Source organism: Stomoxys calcitrans, chromosome 2 (genome assembly GCF_963082655.1).
Source record: "Stomoxys calcitrans chromosome 2, idStoCalc2.1, whole genome shotgun sequence".
NCBI classification, from domain to species: Eukaryota; Metazoa; Arthropoda; class Insecta; order Diptera; family Muscidae; genus Stomoxys; species Stomoxys calcitrans.
Genome location: NC_081553.1, coordinates 166,941,241 through 166,953,535, shown reverse-complemented (window position 1 = coordinate 166,953,535; position 12,295 = coordinate 166,941,241). Strand labels below are relative to the sequence as shown.

Here is a 12,295-nt window from a genome sequence, read left to right as displayed (position 1 = left end):
TGAAATTTTCGCCTTCAACAACAGGAATAAGGGTGATTAATCTGCTCCATGCCACTATAGACATACACCTAAGCCAGTAATCGGCTTGTTGTGGGCTCTAAAAACTAAAAAGTAACCTCGAAAAATAAAATCTATGTTAGGAACTCCGGACTACTTACAAAATCCTTAATTGTTTTCCATGCCACGCCCCTAAGTTTGTTCATGTCTGGCATTGTGTCCCCACCTAAATGTCGGCATCTGTTAGACGCGAAAGCCGGGCAAAGACAAACGAAATGCTCCAACGTCTCATCATCTTCCCCGCGTGCCCTACACATGCTATCACTTGCCGCACCGATTTTACAAAAGTAAGCTCGTGTCTCCCACTATGATACCAATAGCTATACTGACCTCCTTCTCACTTCCTTTTAATAATAGCCTCGTCTTCTCATGATCTGGATCCCCCCATAGGAATTGCGCCGTCCTATCGACCGTTTCGCTATTCCATAGGGTTGCATGCGCATTCATCGTCCACGCTCTTAACTCGGGCTGCGTCGACACCAAAAAGCTTTGGGTTAACCAAGTTTATTGACGGCAGTCCTCTGGCCTTAATCCGTAATGGCCCGGCACCCAAACTATGCGGATTTTGCCATCCTCAGAGAAGGTGTTAATCTCCTACTTACACTGCAAGACGGTTCGTGACCTAACCGTCCTGGTTGTTACTGTCCTTATGGCAATTTTACTGTCCGTAAAGATGTTCACACTCGACGTCCTCGCATTAGCACCACACCACCTCACGTAATCCGTGATCGATCGTATCTCCGCCTGAAGAACTCTATTATAGTCAGCCAGTCTTAAACCGATCTCAGTCCCAGAGTTCTCAATGTAGACCCTCAGGCCCACTCTGTCCTCTAGCTTTGATCCATCCGTGTAACATGATCTTCCAGATGGCATTACTAGGGTTCCGTCAACCCAAGAGTGTGTCGCTGGGGGCAGTGCCTCGCATTCGACGACCTCAGGGGTCATCTCAGGCATCCGATCGGAAACTTCTTCCCTTCCTTCCAGGTTTCGTATCGTCACCTCAATATTACAGCGATTGCATGAGCTGCTCCCATCCCCAATCCATTCTCCCATCGCCTTAAGACACATAGCCGAACTGGCTGCCTCACACTTAATCTGTATGTCAATGGGTCGAAAATCAAGAATAGCCTCCAGTGCTTAGTGGGCGTGGTCCTCATCGCTCTGCCTATGCGAAGACAACATGTTCTCTGAACCTGTTGTATGGCCCTTTGTTGCTCGTTTTCTCCATAGCAGTCTACCAAACTACTGAGGCGTAAGTATGTATTGGTCCCACCTTCGTCTTCCATGTGAACAGGCATTTTTCAGTCTTCTCTGGGTTATCATTGAAACCTCTGGGCCAAGCCCAGTCATATGTCATATGCAGGGGACTATAGGCCCTTCTGCATAGCTGGTTCGGTATCACATAAGTCGAATTCGGCTGTCAAATTTGACGAAAATTCTCAATATATAAGTTAATTGCTAAATAATTCTAAACTACATATTATAACATCGGATTTAAATCCTTCCTCAGTCAGCATCCGTAATGGGTAATTTATGGTGTTCACCGATAGGAGTGGCGATAAAATGCCCCTTTGGCGTGCCTTGTGACACTTTCTCCCTTATATTAATGCCATGGGGCACATAATTTGTCAACCTGTTCCTTAGCATATGGTTTATCCAGTCTCTAAGGACCGGGTCTATCCGATACTGCTCTAAGGATTGAATCAGTGTGTCGATCCGCACATTGTTAAAAGCCCCCTCGATGTCAATGCATACCGCCAGGTTGTACGTTTTGGCATCGAATCTCGTTCAGAGCAGTCTCCATCGACCTTCCCTTGACATAGGCGGGCTGTTTGTATTTGAGCAGTTCCCTGGATGTCCTACTCTTTATCATGGTGTCCACAATACGTTTCATGGTTTTGAGTAGAAATGACGTAAGTCTTATAGATCTGTAGGCCTTTGGTGCCTTTCCGGGCTTAGGTGTAAATACCACCCTTGCCTTCTGTCAGGATTTCGGAGTATGTGCAAGTCCCAGGCACGCTGTGAAAATATTGGTCAGGTGGGGCGCAGGTAGTCTGCCTCTTTCTGTAGCAACGCCGGAAATATTCCATCAGGTCCGGATGATTTAAATGGTTTAAAGCTCTTCAAGGATTTCATCACCAAAAAATCGGTAATTGTAAATATTCGACCGACATCATTATTTCAAGATTCCGGTTTTTCCGTGAGTCCCGTCGTATCCTGTGGAAATAGCTCAATGACATGGGCCCTCCTTTTAATAGCGGATAAAATAAATATTGAAAAAATTGTTTTCAATTTTCTGTTAGGTTAGGTTGAAAAGAGGGGCAGATATAAATCTGCCCCATGCCACTGTGGACATACACCTAAACCAGTAATCGGCTTGTTGTGCGCTCTAAAATCTATAAACTAATCTCTAAAAAGAAAATTTTAATTTAGGAATTCCGTGCTACTTACAAAATCCTTAATTGTTTTCAATACAACTTCCCTAAGTTGGTTCATGTCTGGTGTGTGTCCCCACCTAAATGCCGGAGTCTGTTGGACGCGAAAGCCGGGCAATAACAAAGGAAATGCTCCAACTTTCTGTTAAATTTTCATCAGAATTCGAATATGAATCTTTCTCTAAAAGACTAATCATTTCTAAACTATAATTTTTTTCGTGTTCCATGTAGCTTTGATAAAATAAGTGAATCGGACGATGTTGCCAAAATGTTACATAGGTTCTCATATTGCCACACCCGTAATCCGTATTCTGTAATCCATATTTTTTATTGAAATTGCTAAGAAAACTCTCCAATAGGCAACGACTGATAGTCAATTACATCTTTGCCGTGTACCAATATTTTGCGGACTGTTTGGGTCAATTTCTTCTGTGGTTACTTTTCCGCTAAAAGTGTTGCAGTTTGGATGCATATTCTCCATATTTTGTAGAATTGATGCTTTCGTTGCAGTTTAAGACAGTGAAAATAGTTCCTTAACTGTTTTGGATTTGATTGTCAATTCCGGTGAATCTAATTACTGCCACATTAAAATCTCCTAGAAGTTTATATAGTCTACTTTTAGTCCAAAATGTTTAAAAAAAAATCATGCTGTATTTGCTTCTTTCTGATATTTTCTTTATCCTTAGATGATGTATTTTCATCGATGATTTCTTCCTTTTGTGGTAGCGTATACCCTACCCTAGCGTATACCTACCCACCACGTATACCCTAATTTTAGCAAGAACTCCATGCACCGTATCCGTGCATGCAAAGGTTACATCCCACATTCATAGTTCTACTTGTTTGTAGAACAGTTCAAATTACCGAAGTTGTTTCGACTCTTTTTACAAATTGGACATGACAATGTTGAGGTTTTTCCTTTTTGTTTGTTAACGACTTTTCCGTCAACCATGCTCGGATGGAACTCGTAGCCGCATTCAATATATTTCCCTTCTCCAATGTTCAACATTGTGGGCTTAATCTTCCTTATTTGTTGTTAATTATCCTTTATCACTTATGACTTCCAGATTTCTTTGCAAATTGAAACATTATTGGTCGGCAATCTTCATCGGAGGATTTCCTTTGCTTGTAAATGCTTTGTCCTGATGATCCATAGCAACCCCATTTACTGATCAATGTAAGTTTTTTGGGAAGAGTCGCCACCTCATTTTCAGGAAGACTCGCCAGCAGCCGTTTTAAAGTATGGTCCAAAAGTCTCTGCAGGCTGGTTTTCGCAGAGACTTCCGCAAATTCCGTATGCAGTGGTCGTGAATCCAATTTGGCTTGCGTAATATGCCTATATGTGGGTAAAATGTCAACCCCGTGTTGGATTAACAATGTCCTTAGTATTTCAAATTTGTGTTTTGAAAGTTCTAGGTGTACAAACAAGGCCAAGGCTTCTTTCAAACTATATTTTTTAATGGGTGTGCTAGGAGGCGTGGGAATGCTTTCTCTAATCCTTTTTAAGCGCCTTGGGCGTTTTACCTTTTGTTTGTCCTTTTTATATTTGATAGACAGCGCTTTCGATAATTGCTGCGCGGTCAATTTATTGGTGGCATCTGTAAGTCTTCTCTTTCTTGTGTAAACTGAACAATCCTCCATACCCGTTTTTGATCTTCCTTTTGCTTTTCCGGTTGATGTAGTGGGTGTCACTTCTACCAATGTATCCAAGATGGTGCCCTCCTAAAGCCAGTCCCTATACTTTGCGTTGAATCTTTCACTGGTTCGATTAGATTTGATCTATTTTCTTTTAAATTTTGTTGGGAGCTTTTTGTCCATCTTAAATCTGTAGGAGGATATTGGGATAAAATTTCGGCATAGGTTTACAGGTAAATAACAGATTTAGGACATAACTTCACTCAATAGATTGTGGGTTGGGTTAGGTTGAAAATAGGGTGTAGATATTAATTCTCCCAATGCCACTATGGACATACACCAAAGCCAGTAATCGGCTTGTTGTGCGCTCTAAAAACAAAAAAGAAACCTCGAAAAAAAAAATCTAATTAACTACTGTCCTAAGTTGGTTTGTGTCTGGTATAGTGTCCCCACGTAAGTGCCGGTATCTGTTGGACGCGAAAGCAAGGCAACGACAAAGGAAATGCTCCAACATATCATCATCTTCCCCGCATGCCCTACACATGCTATCCCTTGCGCACACCGACTTACATAAGTGTAGTCCTATGTGTCCCGTCATGATACCGATAGCTATACTGACCTCCTTCTTACTTACTTTCAGTAATAGTCTCGTCATCTCACGATCTGGAACCCCCCATAAGATTTTCGCCGTTCTACCGACCGTTTCGCTGTTCCACAGTGTTGCATGTGCATTCGTCGCCCACGCCCTTAACTCGGACTGCGTCGACCCGAAAGGCTTCGGGTTAACCAAGTTTAAAGATGACAGTCCGCAGGCCTTCACCTCCAAATCATTTGCCCTTTCAATCCCCCTTACTCCGTTATGGCCCGGCACCCAAACGATGCCGATTTTGCCATCCTCAGAGAAGGCTTTAATCTCCTTTATAAACTTTCAAGACTGATCGTGATCTTACTGTCCTGGTTGTTATTGTCCTTATGGAAATTTTTAATGTTCTCGCATTAGCACCACACCACTTCATGAATTCCGTGATCGCCGGATCTCCGCCTGCAGGACCGTATTATGGTATTTCCTCATTGTACGGCATTCAAAATTGAATTTTTTGATATCTTTGTAGGATTTTACATCTTAGAATTTAATTAGAGCACATAATAAACTTTATATGGCAGTTATTAATAATTAAACACAAGCGGCACCTGGAACCATTACTATGACAGTTAATTGTGTACCGATTGACTCAGAATTAATTCCTAGTTTGATCTAACCATGACCGTCTGGCCACGAAACCGTCCGTGTTTGGTAGTCAAGGTATAGGAAAGCCTAGTGACAAACGCTATGATTGTTGATGAAAATCCATTAATTCCGGGTTTCACTTGAATGTCATAGCTGCCCTAATTTTTAAAAGAGAACATTCGAGTACTTTCTAGTGTAATAAACATTCCTGGGCAGAGAAATATCATCACTCCAAAATTGGTTGTTGTTGTTGTAACCACACTTGTATGTGATGTAGCTCATGCCGGTCCATAAAACGATTGCCGCGGGAACATTATGGCCAATGATTATTTAAAGGCGCCTATAACTCGCCTTGTCATATCGAGTATTGGTTTCAGCATTAGATGGGCGTCAGATAAGTGTTTGGACATAACGAAGAGTTTGGACATAACGTTGATGGTTTTTCGATAAGCAAATCAAACATTGAGAGAATTCGGAGTCGTATGTGTAGCGTGCAAGATACCTAAAAGAAGTTTTCTCCAAAATAAGGTGCCAGATTTTGTAACTGTGTACGGGGATGGGAAACTCATGCTATCATTAGATGTACGCAAATCTAAAGAAGAATGTCTTCCTATTGCCGTGTCATCATTGGACACCTCTTCTGGTCGTGATCAAGCCCAAGCTATTTGTAAAACTATTGGTGATTGGAATCTTGATGACAAGGTGCAAGTCTGGAAATTTCATTATTCAAAAAGTTTAAGTTTATCCGGTGTCATTCCTCCAGATATTGAGAGACTTTTAGAATTTTACCCACTTCAATCAACCAAAGAAACAAATGGACTATCGAGAATTAATTGAGCTTTCGATAATACAATATTTCTTGGTGGAAACCCAGATGAAAAAAAATTCAAAATTTGCCCATGAACATTCCATTAAGGAACAGGGTCAAACTTTTCACATATCAATGAGTCAATAAGTTTTAAGCTCAATTATAAAGGGCAGTGCGACACCTCTTTGGAGAGAAGTTTTACCTGGCATAGTACCTCACAAATGTTGCCAGCATTAGGAGGGGAAAACCACCGCTGAAAATTTTTTCTGATGGTCTCGCCAGGATTCTAACCCAGGCGTTCAGCGTCATAAGCGGACATGCTAACCTCTGCGCTACGGTGGCCTCCAGACCTGAAGATCCAGATAATACATTCAAATTCGACCACCACATACCATGCATCAGGCGCGGTGAATGCATGGATGTCATGGTGTAGTTACAGTCGAATAAGAAAAGAAGCAGTTCCTATTACGTTGTGTGCTGGGTCACCGGCAAATATATCCTGAATGGAACAAGAAAACTTTAAAAAAAGAATTTAATAAATAGTGTTATATTATTGATTAATACCAACAAACTTTTTTAATTTTGTTTGACGACATTATAAGTAAACCGGGCTGTACGTATATTTGGGCGCAGTATTCGCATCTGCACCGATATTCATAAAATTGGGCAGATATGTGAAGATATTTAATAACACAAACGTAAAGATCGAAAGTTGTGGCTACTACGGCGATACATATATATGGAAGCTATAGCATAATCTGAACCGATTTGGATGAAACTTGATGGGTTTTCTGGTGGGTAAAAGACCACTTCATATCAAATTTCTTGCAAATCGGGTACAAATTGGGGAAACTACAACCATTTAAGTGAAAATCTGGCGATATATATTTATGATTATATGAGAGCTAAATCTGAACCGATTTTCACAAACAATCATAGCGTTTGTCCCTAGGATAAAACATGATATATGCAAAATTTCGTGATGAATGGATAACAAATGCGAACTGTACCTTAATTGCAAAACACGGACAGACAGACAGGCAGATTCGCTGTCAGACGACATGGCTAGGGTTCTAGGTGTAACTTTTATTTTATTAACAATAACTGCCATATAAATGTATACTTTGTGCTCAAATTAACTTCTAAGGCGTAAAATCCTCTAATGGCGTTCGGCTATGATAGAGCGCACAAACCGATCACTGGCTTAGGTGTATGTCCATAGTGACATGGGGCGGATTAATATCCGCACCCTCTTGTAAACCTAACGTACGCCGCTGTGACCCGGAACTTGAACAATGCGGTTTGTGCCATGCTCGGAGTGGGCGGTAATCTCCTTCTCATACTCTCAAAGAGGCTCACATTCGATGTGTTTGCAGGCAGACGGAAGCAGAACTCCATGGCGCAGACTTTCAGACCCAGATGCATGTTTCGGACATTAAGAATAGTCTTCAGGGTCCTGGGAGGCGTGGTTCTAACCGCCCCGCCTATGCCGAGAAATCACTTATTCAGAACATTGTTCTTATTTTGCACTCTTCAGTACGTTTCTGGAGGTGACACTCCCAAATAATTGAACAGATATCGAAACTATGCTAGTTTTTGGAATTTTATCTTAATACGTACTGGTCAATCAATTTGGGAGACGTGGTGCAAACAAAGGTTAGCACCACGTCTCCCAGTGGCATTTCTGCCACTGAAGCTTAAGGTCGCGTTCAAATTATAATCCTAAAAAAATTTAACGCTGGCTATCCTTTACCGTAAACTAATGGTAATGGTGACATTTGTAATAACTTCTGCGTTCTGTAGTCCCGACTCGGTCATAAACAGGGGGTTCCCCTTACAGGAGAACGAAATTTTCACCTCTTAAAATTTAATAGGCTGTTTTTTTTTATGAAAATAAAAAACTTTCGATAGGGTAAACAATTTTGTATTAAATAAAAAGGATTATCCCATGGCAGCCGGTTGTTGTACGTACCGGATTGAACGGTGAAGTGTTTGATTGGTAAGCGCTGCCGCCTCAGTGTACAATATATTGCTACAACTACAACAATATATTAAGGACCTAACTCAATTTGTTTTTATTCTGGAAGACAAATGTCATATGCTCCTTGCCTCCATATTGCAGGTGGATACATATTTATAATCATTCTAAAAAAGTTCTAAGTCAATTTCCTTCTTCTGGACAATAACAAATGTCAGATGCCTAAAAATTTGCCGCAAAAATGTAGGTGGATACAATTATAAATAACGAATTTGTTGATGTTTTAGAGAATGTGTATACAAAATCCTTTAACCAGTAAAGCCACAAGTGGAAAATAATACTACCCATCTCTATAAATACACGTTTCATAGCAATTTTAGGATACAAACAAAACAAAAACGCATCCGGGGGCATAGGAAAAACGATCAGAAATCACACTTACATTTTTTATTAATTATTTACTAAATTTAATATCGTAAAAATTATGGTACTAAAAAAGATACAAATAAAAGGTCTAACAACAAAAGTTTTTAATCAGAGAGGCACACTTACAGTATAAACAACTTCGTATAGCTTTGTTCAGTTGACGTTTTGTTGTTGGCATTCCACAAACAACTCCACTTAGTTGGAGGCTTGCTGTCCCTCATACAAACATAGTATAGTTTGGTTTTTTTCAACTGGGTTAGTGTTCCCATCTCTGATCTTTACATTACGATTTCACTCTTCCTTTTTGTTTTGTTAATGTGAAAATAAAGCGGAAAAAGGAAAGCGAAATAAAGTACAGACACGTATAATATATATTTTATTGTGATAAGCACGCGACTGCAAATTACTCGATGAAAAATACCTAAGCACACTGTATTGAGGTATTAAAAAAGATGAAAGGATTCGCACCTGCAAATATTGTAGATAAATGTGGTGGCTTATTCTGGCGACCATGATTTTTTTTTTTGTAGTTTATTGGCTCTAGTCTATGTATATTTGAATAATTTACGGCTATTATTTAAGGATTGCTGTCTATAACGGCCGTTCTATCATTTATTTATTTTATTTACTAATTGAATGTTTTTTCGTTCTTTTTGATTTTTTAGATAAACATTAAGAGTTCGCGCGGCAAAGCGAAAACAAAATACATCATGTCTGAAGACGAAGCAGAGCCAAAATCTCCAAGTCATCGCACATCTGGGCATTCACCAGCGGCAGATGATAACGGTTTCTCCACGGATAGCAGCAGCAACGAATTGCTGGAAAAATGTCCTATTTGCTTATTAACATTTCGGAGACAAGAAATCGGTTCCCCCTCGTCGTGTCAGCATATATTTTGTGTTAATTGCATTGAGGCATGGTCGAAAAATGTTCAAACTTGTCCTATCGATCGATTGGAGTTTGAGCGAATTATCGTGCGCGAATCGTATGAAAATCGTAGAATTGTTCGCGAAATAAACGTGGATCCGAACGCGGCTAAAGAATTGATATTGGACGATGATCCTGACGACGTGGACGATGTCACCAATTGTGAAGAGTGTGGACGACCCGATCGCGAGGACGTTATGTTGTTGTGCGATCAATGTAATCAAGGTTACCACATGGACTGTTTGTCATCGCCTCTTTCTGAAATACCAGAGGGATCGTGGTATTGCGATAATTGTGTGGATTCCGAAGACGAGGCGTATGAGGATGAAGATGAAGATCTTAATATGTTGTACGAAGATATTAGGGGCATGGGATTGCCTGAAACTCGTCTACGTGTTAGAGAGGTACAACAACCGAGAATTTTGAGAACACGTCAAAATGAACGCATACGTGCTGCCGTCTTGAGACGAACACGGGCCACTGTTTCGGCATTAGAAACAACTACGACTACCACTACTACTAGCACTTCTAGGGGCCGTCCTCGTACCACTACAACAACAACTACAACACGCCGTACTACAAATCGATCCAGCGGTTCTGTTCGCAAACCTCGTAGACCAAAAAAGGTAAGGCGACGTGCTAAGCAGCGCACCTACGTAGTTGAATATGATGTAAACAATTTCGACGAGAAATTCGCCATAAAAACCACGAAGAAGGTTATTAAACGACGTCGTAAGAAAGCGCGCTCAAAGAAATTAACATCAAGGACATCAACATCAAAAAGTGGTGCTCGCCTTACAGCCAGTCAACGTTTGGCCGAACAATTAGGTGTCAAACCAGACCCTACATTTACTTCACATTTATCTGGATCCAGTGCAGGACTTTCACTGACCGGAGGAGCCAACGATTTGGAGTATTTTTCGGATAGCGACAATGGAGGAAATATTGAAAGTGAAATTCACATTGAAACTGGCCAAGGAACGGCGGTGCAAACATCTGTGAGAATTTCTAACTATGGATCACAAAGATCGCGTAAAGGTCTATTGTTAGGCCGAGTAGGGCCAAGGCATATACCAGAACCAGTCGCAAACCGGGACAATGCAAATTCTGACATTCTATCAAGTATAATGGACTTGCAGGATCGTTGGCATAGTGCTAGTCGCAATTTAGAAAGTATTCACATTAATTCTGATGGTACATTGAACTTGCCCAGTTCAAACGGTCGTAGCGGTGGCAACCAAACCAATTCACCTGCATCCACGTCAACACAACCAACAAAACCACCCACTAAAAGTTCTGAAGACAACGTGGAACAACAGAAGCAGCAACAGTCGCCTTCATCGCAGTCGCTGTCGAATGGTCCTAATCAAAATGAAATTACTCAAGCCCCTATGTACTCCCGAGGAGGTGGAAACTCAAATTTCAACACTGCTGGAGGCGGTGGCTACAATCGCTATGGAAATAATCAAAATAATTACCGTGGCGGAGGCGCCGGAAATCAATATCGACCCTCGGCTGGTGGGGGCGATGGTGGGCGCGGAAATAATGCTGGTGGTATTAACTTCAATATGGTCGGCCGGGGTAACTTCAATTTCAGCAGTCCTTCCAACTTCAACAATCAAAATCAACCTGGAACAACTTTCTCTCCATTCCGCCAATGGAACTACAATCAGCGCAACCAACAAAACGAAGAAAACAATCAGAACAACAATCGACGTAGTTTGGCATTTGGCAACAACAATCAAACAAATGACAACACACAGTCCTCACCATCTCCTCAACAACCACAAAATCCGTTCAGCGGCATGCCACAACCATGTTATCCTCCTCCGGCTATACAAAGACCGAATCAATCCTCCTCAGATGATCTCTTTGGCGGACTGCCACCTCCAGTAAGGCAGATTCCAGCTCCGGTGGTCTTGAGTGTGCCTCCACCACCAACACCACCCGCCATGATGGTTCACCCCCCAGCAGGTGCCCTTTTTCAGTTGAATTCCGATTATGGTCGCGACGATGATTCAAATTGCCCCAACTTTGCAATCTACTCGCAAGAATCTCAAGAAGTTGCAAAATCATCGGAAGCTTATCCCGAAAGAAAGCCAGCTGCAAATTCTGCCAATGAGGCTAAGGTATGATGTGTTGAACTTGAAATATTATTTATTTATTTCTTCTTGAAAATGGAGTAAATTTTAAAAGTTTAATCGTCGTTCTCTCAAATATTGTAATATCCTATATGATGTTAACCAAAAATATTCTCTGTCACATTGAATAACATTCACTGCGAGAAGTGCCAATGCTGATAGTATTTGCAACAAAATTATTTGGAATCAAATGTTGATATTTAGGAGTTGAAAACGCTTCAATATATTGTTAAGTTACTCGCATTGCCCATAAAAAGATGGCAACTGCTTTTAAAGCAACCACGCTTCTATTAATATATGAGGATAATATTATGCACTATATCATGGTATTGGGACGTTTTAAAAGTTTTACTAACACCACATGAATGTTTATCTGGAATATTTTTTTTTTACTTAATATTTACACCTGAGACTTTGGTATTTTTAGAGTAAGTCATTTAGACCAATCATACTATCACACATATTGCCCAACAATTTGTTGAAAAGTATATTCCTTCAGATATTCTCTTGACCTTTGGCTTCGGAGCAGTCCCAGTCTTTGTTACCAGTTATCATTATGGTGTTACCAGTTATCATTATGAAACATTTTATTAGGATGTATATAAAGAGGATGTATTTATTTTATGTGTTTGTTTTCACACACAACAAGTTAAACAAGGA

At 40.7% G+C, this 12,295-nt stretch overlaps 1 protein-coding gene across 1 annotated transcript in view; it reads left to right on the top strand.

The window, feature by feature from the left end:
• LOC106081286 (serine/arginine repetitive matrix protein 2) overlaps positions 1-12,295 on the top strand; it is a 62,335-nt gene that overhangs the window by 17,506 nt on the left and 32,534 nt on the right. Inside the window, exon 2 of the mRNA XM_013243154.2 lies at positions 9,233-11,623. Coding sequence (XP_013098608.2) covers positions 9,233-11,623 — 2,391 coding nt within the window. The remainder of the gene's footprint in view (positions 1-9,232; positions 11,624-12,295) is intronic.